The sequence below is a fragment of the Canis lupus genome, chromosome 1, assembly GCF_003254725.2.
Source record: "Canis lupus dingo isolate Sandy chromosome 1, ASM325472v2, whole genome shotgun sequence".
Classification (NCBI taxonomy): Eukaryota; Metazoa; Chordata; class Mammalia; order Carnivora; family Canidae; genus Canis; species Canis lupus.
The window spans coordinates 17,040,001-17,054,678 of NC_064243.1; the positions used below are offsets into that span (position 1 = coordinate 17,040,001).

The 14,678-nt window shown below is 42.0% G+C and overlaps 1 protein-coding gene across 10 annotated transcripts in view; it reads right to left on the reverse strand.

Moving 5' to 3' along the window:
- ZNF532 (zinc finger protein 532) overlaps positions 1-14,678 on the reverse strand; it is a 107,342-nt gene that overhangs the window by 21,463 nt on the left and 71,201 nt on the right. For 9 of the 10 annotated variants that reach the window (XM_035712419.2, XM_049111159.1, XM_049111028.1 and 6 more), the window contains 2 exons: positions 10,983-11,145; positions 7,080-7,361 (listed from right to left, as the gene is read on the reverse strand). The exons of the other annotated variant lie outside the window; for it this stretch is intronic. In XM_035712419.2, coding sequence (XP_035568312.2) covers positions 7,080-7,361; positions 10,983-11,145 — 445 coding nt within the window. The remainder of the gene's footprint in view (positions 1-7,079; positions 7,362-10,982; positions 11,146-14,678) is intronic. 10 annotated transcript variants of the gene reach the window in all.

Consider the following 14,678-nt stretch of genomic DNA (forward strand, 5'->3'; position numbering starts at 1 on the left):
GAAATAAGGTCAGTATGTATCCGTCTTAAGTAGGTGCAGTGGACATCTGAGCACACCAGTTCATTCAACCAGCAGCCACTGTGCAGGAGTGATGAACATTACTTGTCCTTCCCTCCCCTTTGGGGCACAAAGGAGCACACACTTCTCAGTCTGCTACAATTGGGTCTGGTCACACAACTCATTTTGGCCAATGATGCACTGTGCATCACACACCCAGAACAAGGGTGTGTAAAGGCCAGTGGGATTCTCCGCCTTCCCCCCCTCCTCCAACCCCTTGCAGTGACACCTACGTGGAGATGGTGGGGGTGAAAGAAACTGCCTTGATCACTGAGTCATCAGTGGAAGAACGGCTGCCCCACTATGAGTGGAAACGTCTGAACTCACAGCAAACTCTGCATGTGCAAGAAATACATTTTTATTGTATAAATCAATGGGCTTTAAGGGATTTTACTGCCACACAGGATAGACTAGGGGGGTTCTCAAAGGGTAGACTTACATGATGCAGATTATCAGGTTCCATCCCAAACCCACTGAATCAGAAACTATTGGGGTGTAGCCCAATAATCAGCCTTTTACCAAGCCTTCTAGGAGACCGTGATGCACAGTCAAGTGAGAACCACCAACTAGAATATGGTACCAAATCAAAGGCCATTACCTTCCTTAATATGAACGCTGTATCTCTGCAGCTGCAAAGAGGGATGGATTGTATTAAGATAGTCAAAGCAAAGGGCATCTGGGTGGCATAGTCAGTTAAGTGTCAGACTCTTGGTTTTGTCTCAGCTCGGGTCATCATCTCTGGGTTGTGAGACCAAGCCCCATGTTGGTCCCCAGAGCCTGCTTAAGATTCTGTCTCCCTCTCCCTCTGCCCCTTCTTCCCCACATGCGTTCTCTCTCTCAAATAAATCTTAAAAAAAAAAAAAAAAAAGTCAAAAGCCAGAATGATTTTATATATACAGTAGCTAAATCCTATCTGCCCCACATAATATTCGTGTACTTGATTTTTTTAAAACCTAAATAAAGAGCTCTTTACTTGTTAGGATTTACCTTGCAAAATCCCTCCCAGCTTCTTGCCCTACAATCAGGTCACTGATAGAAATGCCAGGTAAAATCTCATCCAGAAATAGAAGGTTTCTCCCAACACAGCAGTGAGCCTAGAGGCAGCTATAAATTCAGTATTTTATCCAGGCCCTTTCGTGCTACACTATGTAAAACAGTGGTAAGCGAGAGACCCTCACAAGCTGTGCTGGAATCTGGTTACCCTCCCTGTGGAGATTATTCCACCAAGTACATTGGGAACAAAAGGAAAGTTAAATTAGTAAGATATATCTGGAATCACCTTTTCTTAGCCGTCAACGAGTTCCTTTTCTTGGTGCTCAGAACATAGCTACGTAACAATCTGGTCTCTGAAATGCTTAGGCTCAATAAGGTAGAATGAACTATGGCCTGCCATTTTCAGAATCTACCTGCAAGCTTCTTTAGCCCCACGCAGAGCTTGTTTACAAGAGCCAGACCTTTCCTCAGGGCCTAGTTCTTTCTTTGGCATCCATTTCTCCCTTAATGATACTGGTTCTGTTTTCCCTAAAGAAGCAAAACAGGGAAGCCCAGGTAGCTCAGCGGTTTAGTGCCCCCTTCAGCCCAGGGCGTGATCCTGGAGACCCAGGATCGAGTCCCACATCGGGCTCCCTGCATGGAGCCTGCTTCTCCCTCTGCCTGTGTCTCTGCCTCTCTCTCTCTCTTGTGTGTGTGTGTGTCTCATGAATAAATAAAATCTTTTTTTAAAAAAGAAGTAAAACAGAGGAGCTTCCTCTTGGTCAAATGTAAACATACTGGGATCCCTGGGTGGCGCAGCGGTTTGGCGCCTGCCTTTGGCCCAGGGCGCGATCCTGGAGACCCGGGATCGAATCCCACGTCAGGCTCCCGGTGCATGGAGCCTGCTTCTCCCTCTGCCTGTGTCTCTGCCTCTCTCTCTCTCTCTGTGTGACTATCATAAATAAATAAAAATTAAAAAAAAAATTTTTTTTGAAAAAAAATGTAAACATACTTTCCCAGACAACAGTGGGCTTTACCTGTCCTTTCCCTTCGTATTCTATAAAACGTCTTCTAAGTATTCCCTCCAACAATTGGATATATTTTACAAGTTTTGGCTTATTACAATTCCAGAAGTACTTGATAAAAATCCACGAATTGCCAAGTACATTATTGGCTCACATTAAATAACGAAGAAGCCACTCTGAGGCTTCCCGCTTTTTTCTACCCTCTCTTTCCCAATTATAATTTCCCATGCCAAGTGATCATCAAAATACACATGTGGATAGTCTCTTGAAAATATACGCTTCTTGTTCTCAGTAAAGAAACCAGAGGCCTCTGGCTGGCTCAGTTGGGTCAGGAGTTGAACCGCCACATTGGGCATGGAGCCTACTATTAAAAAAAAAGAAAAGAAACCAAATCTCCTTGAAGAAATGGTTGGCTGTAGGGCTAGAGCGGGGAAAGCACAGAATGAACCAGGAATATACCAACAGAAGAAGTAAGGAAATCTCAATGACGAGACCTTGTAATTTTCAAGATCTGAACAAGTACCGACAACTTTTACTTTTTTATATACTATAAGGTTACAAAAGTACAGAATGTGTGATCTGACCTCAGATACCATCTCACTGAGGGGATCCTATTTTGAGGTTCCAGAAGACCCCTAAAGCAACAGAGAAAGAATGTCAGGAGGTATATGAGCCATAAAAATGTACATAAAATTCTCTGTATTTGTACATTTATGTGGGAAAGGGCTCACCGCTGGGATGCGATCGTCAGGATAATGATACTGACAAGCTCATCTTCCTGTTTTCGTATTTGAGAGTAGGGACACAGGAAAGATGAGAAGATGTCTGTGGTCAAAAAACTATTTAATGCCCAAACCTAGACGTGGCTAACACAATATCCTCTTTCCAAATGGGCAACATCACAAACCACGGAAGTTACAATAACAAACAGATTTAGAACTTGTCCTCAAAGAGCTTTATGATTTAAAAAGACAGCTAAAACCTGCCCATAACAGAACAATAATATCAACGTTAGAAATTATCAATTTTATACTGGTTTCTCTGTATGGAAGTTAACAATCCTTTCTAAATGTGGCTGCTCTGGGGCTCCTGGTGGCTCAGTCACTTAAGCCTCCGACTCTTGGTTTTGGTTCAGGTCATGATTTCAGGGTCATGGGATCAAGCCCCATGTTGCACTCACGCTCAGCGAGGGGTCTGTTTGTCCCTCTCCCTCGCTCCTCCCCTTACTTGCATGCTCTCTCTCAAATAGATCAATAAATAAAATCTTAAGAAATAAATAAGTAAACACGGCTGCTTTTGCTCTAAAAAGAATGATCTGGTAAATTATTTTTAAGTTATTACATCTCTATCAATTTTTGTGGATTACCTACTCCAGATTTTTTTAATTATTTGACTTAATACTGGATTACAACAAATTACTTAAAAAAAAAACTCAAAAACCACTGAAAGTGGATACTGGATTTGTATTCGTAAAAATATATACATGCATTAGAGAAATAAAGACACTAAGCTACTAAATAAATACCTAGCATAGCTGGAACTATGTTTTTGGGTTTTGTTTTTGTTGTTGTTTTTGTCTTAAATATTTTATTTACTCATGAGAGACACAGAGAGAGAAGCAGAGACACAGGCAGGGGGAGAAACAGGTTCCCTGCAGGGAGCCTGATGTGAGACTTGATCCCAGGACCCCAGAATCACGCCCTGAGCCAAAGGCTAATGCTCAACCACTAAGCCACCCAGGTGTCCCTGGAACTATGTTTCTGAATCTTGAAGACAAAAGATCTTTGTTTTGATGAAAAACCCCATACAAAATATTTTTTTGTAAAAATTTTTTGGATGGGAATTCAGAAAAAAAAAATCAGAAACAATTATTGAAACCGAAACAGGCCATTTTAAAAGAAACAGCAGTGAATTATCCTGACATAAATTTTTAATTCATGCCAGGTGGGCTTGCTCCTAACTCCACATCTTTTCTCCAGAATAACTGTACTAGTAGGAATAACACTAAAGCAAACTGGTGTATTGCGGTTGGCAGAATGTGTTACATTATCCTCAAAATTATCTCCCCTCCCCCCCCATGTGCATTCACTCTCAAATAAGTAAAAGCTTATAAATAAATAAATAAATACATACATACATACATACATGCATGCATGTATGCATGCAGGTGGCATAGCAGCGTTTGTGCAGCATGCCCCACGTGAGATACAGCTAGCTGGAGGAAGGGGGTTCAGAGAAATCTCAGGAGCTGCCCAACAACCGAGGCTGGTGGGGATGCAGCTCTGCACATGAGAGTAATCATCAAGCTAAACGGAGAATTGCCTAAACAAAGATAAACAGGTGGGCTAGAAGGTATGAAATGCATGGTGAGGGGGCAGGCTCGGGAGAAGGAAGGAGGCGTCAAGTCAGGTCGGACACCAAGCTTTTGGTGGCAGCAGAGGCTGGGGACAGGCTCCGGTCTCCCCATCACACAGCCCCAGAGCATCTGTGAGTTATCCGAGAAGCTGAAACACTTGAGAAGGGGCTGGGTTTGGTGGACTGGAATGCAGGCAAGAAACCACAGCTAGAGACAAAGATGTGGAAGTTAGCTGCACATGTATATGGGAAGTGAAGCCACAGAGTAATTGAAGTTTCCCAGAGAGACGGGGGGGGGGGGGGGGGGGGCGGGCAGAGCAGACTGTTCCCAGAACACAAGCCCAATGGCTGCTCCAGCAGTCGGGAGAAAACTGAGGAGAGTGAGCAATATTCAACACTTAGGGTAGAAAATGCTTTTGTAGGAAGACCTGCCAATCGTGTGAAATGCTGCAGGGAGGAAGGGTGGAGGGGTCAGTCAAGGTAACGACCGCAAAATGTCCAGTTGCTCCGACAGTAAGGAGGGGGGCGTGATGAGCGGACACTCCAAGGTGGCCCAGGGAGGAGGACACGACCCCGAAGTGCCACCAGCAAGTGCCTGCTCGGCCATCAGAAAGGCAGGGACAGAAATGGGCAGAGGGTGGGAGATTCGAAGTTTGGGGGTTAAACAGAAGGGAGGAGGTGAAGAGAATTCTCAACAGGAGGGAAGAAGAAAGGAATGGGAAGAGATGAGAAGCCTGCAGGTGGGTGGTCTGCAAGCGCAGGGTGCCCGTCCAGGTCAGAAGGGCACACACACGGGCTTCGGGTGCACGCTCAGCCCTCTGTTCATTTCGCTGCTTTATGAAGAGACTTCTTTCCTTCCCTTCTCCACCTCCCTTTAGTTCTCCTCCAGAGGCTGAGTGAGCAGCACTGCAACTGCAATTTAATCTGATCTGCCTCATTCCAAAAGGCAGCGCCTCAACTTCTTCAATGCTAATCCTAAAATCCTACTAAGCCCAACATTTCCTCTGGATGAATGGCCGCCTCTAATGGAAGTACACGCGCTGCACACAGCCCACCTGCACGCTCGGCAGGCTCAGGGCGGGGCTTTACGCTTCCCTCCTCAAGCAAATAGTGTGAGTGTTACATTTCATTCCACCAAATCTGTCTTGGAGCTGTCCCTTTATCTTATATTCTAGACCAATCACTGTCGGATGTGCAAGGTAAAGATAGTTAAAAAAGAAGAAGAAGAAAAAAAAAGATTTTTAATATGTTCTAAGATGGTTACAAAAACCTCAAATGTGTAAGAAATGAAAGCACTGGAACTAGACTGAAGTATGCTCCTGTTTTAGCATTTGTAAAACCCAGTTTGGGTGCCAAGAAAAAAAGGCTTTTCCTAAAATCACCACCTGAGGCTTGGAAAGATAACTACAGGTAATGTATTTATATAGTAGATTAACCAAGTACTGCCCCTTAAGAACCACCCAATATTTGCAATGACTACTGTAAGACGCCATGGCCCCCTTGGGGAGCCTAAAATTGAGATGATCACATACACAATGTGCTACTAGAGCCACGTGTGTTCTGTAGGTAATTTTTACGTGAAGAGACACTGAATTAAGTGTTGTCAGACCAAATAAAGCATCTTTTTGCATCGGGATCAATGCTCGACGATAAGTTCGTACCTTCTGGATGGCAGTGAGGTAAAACAAGTTACTCAAATAAATAGTAACAAGATCATCAAGGAATGCTTAGAACACTTAATTTAACAAACTTTTCAAGGATCTGATGTCTATTAATTACAAGCCAATTCTTAGGTACTTTATACACAAATTCCCCAAGAAAAACGACTCAGTTTTATTGCCTTAAGTTAAAGCAATTAAGATGGTCTTTCTGAAAGCATGCTGTATCTGAACTGAATGACGGATCGAAGTGGCCCGAAGAGACACAGCTGGTATTAGGTGCCTCAGAATGCAATACAAAAAGGATATATCACCTATTTGTATCTAAAAATTCAACCTGGATCTAATCAAACTCCTAGGAATTATGAAATAAAGAGAAGCAAATTAAATAATGTCAAAAGGAAGCAATTACCCACATCCAGAACTGTGGATGACAAACTACAGGACATGTAACCCAATTATTTCCAAACAAAACAATATCAAGTTAAAAAATAAAATAAAATGGAGAGAAGGCTACTATAGAGTAAGAGATTTAAGTTATACAAAAGCCAAATGCGATGCAGATTCTTTCCGGATCCTGACTGGAACAAACCAACTTTGAGACTGCCGAAATAATATTACAAAATCGTCTTGCTATTTTCATGAGGTCTAATAATAGCCATGTAAAAAAATAATCCCGATTAGTTGATGTGTACTTATTATTTTAAAAAGAGAAAGATTTTTGTCTGTATAAATACTGCAACTCAGATTTTTCAGTGACTGAGTTACAGAGCTTCTTCTGGATCGTTTAAGGAAGGATGAGGTAGGCATCCTTCCCACTACCAAACTCAGGAAAAGAATCACATAAGTCATACAAATACTCCTAACAGTTTCCAGAAACATCACTTTTTTTTTCTCCTCCTTTCTTCTTTATTTGTTAATTACTGGCAGAGCTGAGTCAAACACACAAGAGCTGGAGGTCCGCCAGTCCTGTGCTCTTCCTTGCACTAACGGGGTGGCCCTCTGCTCTTACCTTCCCGTGCTCCTTCCTCACGTGAGAAATGTAAACATCCCTCTGCGTGAACAAGCGGTCACACTCCCAACACGTCCACCCGGGACTGGCCACTTTCTTGGGTTCCATGGATTTTTTCACAGGTGATGGAGATTTCTTTTCCAATTTCTCTTTCCCGTTCATGGATCTGGTATCCTCTTTGTTTTGATTTGCTGAATTTTGAGTTGCAGGCTTAATGCTCAAAGGCAAGTTTATACCCAAGTTGGGAGGCCCTTCAATACTTTTCAATGTTCCATGCATAGACTATGTTACAAAAAGAAAAGAAATATATCTATCACAAATGGTTACCACTGAGAGAAGCACATGTGGACTATCTTAACACTTTACAGATATTCCAGTATGATTTTATTTTCATTCAGAGACATTGCTTATTAGAGCAAGAAGAAAACCTAAGCAAAATATACACTTAAAAAAAGATAGAGGGGAATTATCCTTTACCGTTGCTCTAAATTATCTGTTTCTGGTTTCAAAGAACTTCTGAAAGCTTATTTGCTTGTGCCATTTTTAAATTCTTAAAAGGGGGAGGGGGAGACGCCTTCTGTATGGAGTCCAAATTATTCCTGGCTGTCTATCCTTCCCCAGTGAAGGAGTGAGTCCTCTCTGTAACAGACTCTTTCTGGGAAAGAAAACTCTTTCTTTCCAGCTCCCCAGAAACGTGTGACTAGGCTGATGCACAAGTAGGTATTCAAGACCCCCAGCCAATCACCTCTGACAAACACCTGACACAAGAGCCAAGCTTTATCCCTCCCTTTCGTACCTTCCATGTTCTTGGGATACTTGCAAAAGTTTGGGTTTTTGTTGGGTTTTTGGGGGGTGATATCAATTATCAATATCCCTACATCCTATCCCAGTCTAGCCCTTCTTACCAATGCCACCCAGGCTTATGGACTGTACACAGTAGATACTCAAAAAGCCTCTTATAGCTAATTCAACCGTTTATCATCATAAACGTAACAGCCACAATAGCTGTCCCACTTAAGCTTACAGGATTCCAAATTCTACTGGGGCAAAATTGGTGCCATCTGATTCTAAAGGTCAGCGTGCTTTGCTTTGTGTTCTAGAAGCAGAGTCAAAAAAGGGGGCAGCGGGGGAGGAAGCAAGGAGTCTGTGCCTCGATGTAGAATTTATCTTTGAACAAAGCCTTCTCATGGGGTCAGACTTCAGGCTTAGTCCTGAACCTACAACCTACGGAAAGGCACATTTCCTCAAGGGCTCTATGTGAATCCCATAGATTCACACTGAAGAGGTCTCGATTCCATATTCTTTCCTAAGTGAGTATTCTTTCCTAAGTGAGTCAGAAGTGGTTCCCTCATGGTACTCTCCCCATCATACCTTCTCAGTCACGGTCACTTCTACCCAGAAGATCCTTAAAATGGTCTTTTAAGAAGGGCCTGGGAGAATGTCTAATGTTCTTTGGCAAGATGTGATCGTGTGACAGCCAAAACGCCACACGCGGGATTCTCTGCCACCTTGCAGGGCAGAGGCTTTTGGGTTTCAAACGGCCTTTTTCAAAACAGAAGCCAAGTTTTAACCTTTTTAACCATTTAAAACCCAAAGAAAACAAAACCCAAAATCTCTTAGTAAACTTTTCCTATGTTTTCGGCAAATACATTTTTACTAACTAAAAAGTTGAGGAGAGAGTAATGGATTATTCTTCTGTGGGATGACCTTATAGTGCAACACAAAGGCAGCAAAAAAGTTCTCTGCCTTGACAAGAAGGCCACATATGCTAAAATGGGAATTTCTAATTTGCTCGTTCCATCTTCACATCATGAAGTAAAAATAACATCGTTTATTAAAAACAAAGATCTTTTTTTAAATAAAAGAAATACAACTTAATTCTTCTTAATTCTTCTAGAACTGATTTTTCCTTAGGTCCTGTAACAACAAATAATTTAAACGTTTGTAACTTGAAGCTCTGCTTTAAATGTAAATGCCAACATGCATATAGGGATCCTACACAGTGAATAAACCTGCATTTTGGCAGAAGAAATGATACAAATTGGATTAAATTAGACAAATAATGATCTACCTTTAAATGAATATGTATGGGAGGGAAACACTGTTCCTTGCCCTGCTTTATCCTAACTTTCTCCTTGGGAAGCACAGGTATTAGGTCATATAAATAAAACTCACAAGAACTAGTACAGATCTTAAAAATAAAAACAAAAATAGGGTGCTCCTAAAACGTTATCTTTACTCTTACCCATCTCCCAAACACGTAAAGGCAGGAAATTTTAAATGTATAGAACATACGTGAAATGAGAACGTAAGTGAATATTCCCACTGTTTTTTGTATCAGTAGTCTCATAAAGGTTCAGATGAATAAAAACAATTCTTTCGTCCTGTGGCCACATGATTTTGCCACTCCTCTTCAGTCTCTATTCTTGGAACCTTGTATTCCTCCAAATTCACTATTAACACAAGGAAGACCCTAACCACAAGGTCGATGACCCCACTTCCAGGTGTAAAAAGGAGTTCCAGAAAGCAAATACCTTAAAAGCCTCTTAAGAAGTAACTTTTTTTTCTTTTCTCTTTTCCCCCCTGTATGAAATATGTTAAAATATTTGGGTCTAATTCCAAAGTCACTACATTTTTATGAGCGGTATTAGGGTTGGTTTTTTTCTTCTTTTTTTCCTGATTGTTCACTAAAGAAGTATTTGTTGTCCGGATAGTTTTATAGTGTTAGTGAAAACCTTTAAAATATCTTAAGAGGATTTTACTGTACTTCAAGCGATAATGATGAAGTGTATCTCTCATGCAATGATTCATCCTAGTAATGCCACAGAGCCACTACCTCAGCCCGGCCACCAATGAGCAGACCCTCCAATGAGCAGACATCAGGTACTCTGCAATAGGTAGCTGTGCTACGTGAGCTCACATATGTTTAACACAGGAAATTTCAAGGATTAACAGTCTATTCATTTTTAACTAAGATGAGACTAGACTAATTCAGAGACCTGATTTGCTGTTGAAATTGACCTTTCTTAGATCCTTTATTAAAAAAGAGAAGAACTACAAGAAAGAAAGATGGAGTTCATGATATCGGGCCCACTGGTGCTTTCTCTTTTTAAAAAAGTCAAGTCTTTTTAAGCTGAGAGCTGATGGATATTACCTCTTAATCACAAAGGAATAAAATTGCTTAACCTTTCACAGTGGGCACTTAGGAGGCTAGGACTAAGCACTGTCCTTCATGAGCTTACAAGGCTGTAAAGAGAGTTAGGTGCTCCTTTTGGGGGCTGGAGGGCGAGGGTTATCCAAACTGGACATTTACTCATTTCACTAACTGAACACATGCCAGGGACCAGACACTGTGCTGTAGCCAGCACATTTTACTGTCAATTTACATGCAACCTTGATAGGAAGAAAAGACGGGGGGGGGGGGGGGGGGGATCTAGGGACATCAATTATAAAGTAAATTTAGCCACTTAAATAATTTCAAGGGAAAGCCTTCATTTTTCTAAATACACTGATATTTACAAGGAATTAAAACATAATTCATCAGAGTTGGCTGGCTATTTCTAAATCCTATACAACATGGACTGCTCAAAAAAAGTAAACTTCACAGTCGTCATTTTCACATGTACAAAAAAAAGAACCCTACCACTTTCTTTTTCTTTTGGAATAAGGGCATTCATTTGTTGCTCTACATTGATTTTCACGGTATGCACATCAGGGCTCAGGAATAAAAAGCACCAGTCAAGTGAGCATATGATGGCAGTAAATTGCTCTGTACCAACAACCAGCTTCCATCCCTTCCCTTGACAGCATGCATGCTTTCTCCTCATCCGCAGCTCGGCCTTGACTTGTGATCAATGAATGGCTCTGAGATTTACTTAAAGGACACAAGAGATGCGCACACACCTTGATATGATCCATCATGAGTTGCTTCTGTGCATATAAAAGAGAACAGTCTGGACACTTGAAAACAGACACCTTCTGGTTTTCGATGTGTTGGTCAAAGTGGCGATACAGCAGGGTTTGCAGGGTAAATACAGTGTCGCACATGGAACACTTATATATTATTCTAAAACAGAAGAAGTGCGTGGAAATGTCAGTCAGCCCTCATGTCTGAAGCCAAAGGAACCGCTACTTTTACATCGCATCTCAAGAATTCAGGCGGCAGAAGCAAGGAGGACACATAAACATGGTTAAAAAAATAATAATAAAAAATAAAAACAGTTTAGCTTTGAAATAAACTTTGGGAGGCAAATGGCATCACTTGAGTGCCAATCCACCTTAACATTTTGAGTAAAGATGCATTCCACCACATTTGCATTGAAGTCTAAATTAATGACCATTTTACCACTTATAGATCTATCACTGACACTTGTTTGTGCAAGATCTTCACTGGTTACTGTAACAGAGAGCAAAAGCGCTCTTGATTTCTTTCTTTCTTTTTTAAGTATTCTTTAAAAGAGCAAACAAGGACTGCAGCTGGACAGTGGTCCCCGAACTTGCAAAAGAATCTGCTAATGAACTAAGTGGGCCTGTTCAGCTCTGACTCCTGCACAACCTCTTACTTGTCCCAAGTTTTCTAAGTTAGGAGCGACTTTACACTTAAACTGCAGTATTTCTCATATGTCCTCAATACGGAAAGCCATACACCAGTAAACAATTCTACACCCCCACCCCCCAAAAAAAAGAAAGAAGAGAAAAAAAGAAAAATTCACAGCACTGTTGCTTAAATACTTGAATGTCTATTGTGCTTAAAATGCTTAAAATGGGTGTACACTGTCTACTACAGATCATTTTTGTACCTGCCATTGCTGCTAGGCAGCTTTCTAAACTAACTCAGGAGACCTGAGCCTTTTGCACATAATCTCTTCTATCCAGCCATCAACACCTTCCATTGAAGCCCAGGCAGCAGGGAGAGTCCCTGGGACTGACCTCCACCTACAAGGTCTTCCCTGGTTGCTCAATATGCCATAGTAGGTCCCCTTCCTTCTGTGACTATCCTCCAGGGAGGCCTAGGGACACCTGTGCCTCCCCCTGAAGAACAGCTAAGAACCCACATAAAGAATCCTAGGGAGCAGCTCAGGAAAATGGCAGAGAAACACAGACTGAAGGGACAAGTCACAGATGGAAAAAAGCAGAGCTGAGATTCCATTTGCTATTTGCACAGCAAAGCCAAAGAAAGGAATGCCTCCTGAAATTGCAGGTCTTTCTTCCCAGAGTCTTTTCAAGAAAGCACTTCTCACTTTGTAGCTCTCGGTCAAAAACTCACAGATTTAGCTTTCTTTTCCTTTTTCCACATAAAATTATATGTTTAATTGGACCAAACAGCACATGTTTTTACAAGGTCTTGACATATTGGTAATGTAGCGCCGATCACAAGCACGCTTGGGCACGAAGGGTATTTTGGAGGACTTCCCTGTATGGCTAGCTCAGAGGAGGCACCCAGAGGATGCATCATCATTAACTGTACCAAGTGTGACAAGGATGTCCATTTGTTCACTATTATAAATAGCTTCGAATTGAAAATAGCCCAAACATCCAGTAATAGGAGTCGTTAAGTAAGCGCAACTATGTCTTTTTTTTTAAACAAATTATGCTACAGATAAGCACCAATGAATGGAAAGAGTCTCGTGGAAATTAAAACAACAGGGGAAAAGACAGTAAATACGATACGTCCACATTTTTTTCAAGGTGAGAAAAGATACAGAAGCTCACACAACTGTCATCGTCACTGCCGGATGATCCTACAAGTATTCTTACTGTTTTGCTTGTCCATAGTTCTTGATTTTTCTGTAATTAGCAGAGAGCAATAAGAAAAAAAGAACAGCCTCAGGAAAACAACAAAGATTTACTAACTAGGCTAAGAATTTTTCTCAGGCTTCTATGCTTACATATTTAGAAATAACTATTTCATGAAAAATGGCTTGGCCCATTTTATTCATGCTACATTCCTTTGGGGAGGGGTTTTGTTTGCTTTGATTTTTTTTTTTTTCCTTTTGCTTTCCACTGACTAACAAATTAAGTATAAAAAAGGAGATAAACTATTTACTCAAGCATTTTTCTGAGAACAGTTTGCTGGTATGAGATTGGAACACCGCCCCGCCAACTGCTAATGAATATAAAGGGGGAGGGGGTGGCTTCATAGCGGAGAGGCCTGGCCGACACCAGTCTGTCTACATGGTGGAGGTCAGCATTGCCATTAGAAGCTCAGGTAGGCACTACGTGTCCCTGATGGGACACGAGGAGCCTCCTGCCAAGAGTGCATGTCCTGTGTCCAGCTACGAGAAAGCAGTGACAGATGAGGGTCACCCTGAGAACGAGGGGCCGGTAGCCTCTTTCGGATGGCCAAAGACATAAGAGGCGGAGGCGGGGGAAGAGCCAGCAACTGTTCCAGGCGAAAGAACCCTGATGAGACAGGATGATTAAATGCAAACCTGCTCCTGGATAGGACTTTGAATCCGAAAGGAAAAAAAAAACAAAACAAAACCACTTTTTCACCTCTTAGAAAAATTTTAATGGGACCCTACCCATTGGGCAGTAAGGTAATCAGCACCAACTTCTGCCTGGGAGGGGTGAATGGGGGTGACGTACGTGGGTGACCTTTTTGGGAGGAGAAACAGAACATACTCTAATATTTATGTCGTGCTGCCCCATGATTCCTAAACATGAAAGAGAAAAGGAGAGACAGAGAAAGAAACAGTGGGAGGAAATGTCAGGAATAGAGACAACTGGGGAATCTGGGTGAAGGGATGTCAGAGTCTCTCTCAATTTTTCTGTAGGATAGAAACTATTGAGAAATGTTAAAACGGTGCTCATGTTAAAAAAACAAAGAAAACAAAGCCTGAATAAATGAACCTCACAGACATAAGAGATAGAACATGAAGATGGAGCAAAGTCCCTGACTACAAGGGAAGAAAACCACAAGAAGCATCCAGGCAGGGGACGGAAGACGTGCAGGAAAGGCTCGGGCACGGTGTGGCAAGAGAACAGAGAGAAACACGGTGTGGCTGGATCCCCAGGCTGTGGGAACACTGGGGGAGGTCCTGTCGAGTTGTAAAGAATTCTGAAAGCCAAACCTGTACATTTGATTGAATCCTACCCTAGTTGCAAGACTGAGGGAATGGTTAGATACGCAGACTAAGGGGAGAGGGGAAATGGGATGAGGAGGGGACTAGAGAGAAGAGGGGAGGGGAAGAGGTTAAAAAGAAAAAGGGGGGCAGTGGATAGAAAGCTAAGACCAGGGTATCTGGGTGGCTCAGTCAGTTGAGCATCTGACTCTTGATCTCAGCTCAGGTCTTGATCTCAAGATCATGAGTTCAAGTCCCGTGTTAGGCTCCATGTTGTGCCCAATTTAAAAGCCTGAATACAAGAGCCTACTTAGTAAAAATAATAAAAGAAAGAAAGAAGAAAGCTACAAACAAATACCCACACTCAGGTCCAACTTAAAGTCACCTAACCTCTCCAGAATAGTGTGCAACCCTTGAAACAAACGTAAAAAAGAATGGAATCAAAGATTCTAAGCTCTGAAATCACTGCCACAAACCTTTGTTACCACTGACTGAATCCAGCTAAGTGCCAAGCACTGTCCTGAACAAGCCGCAC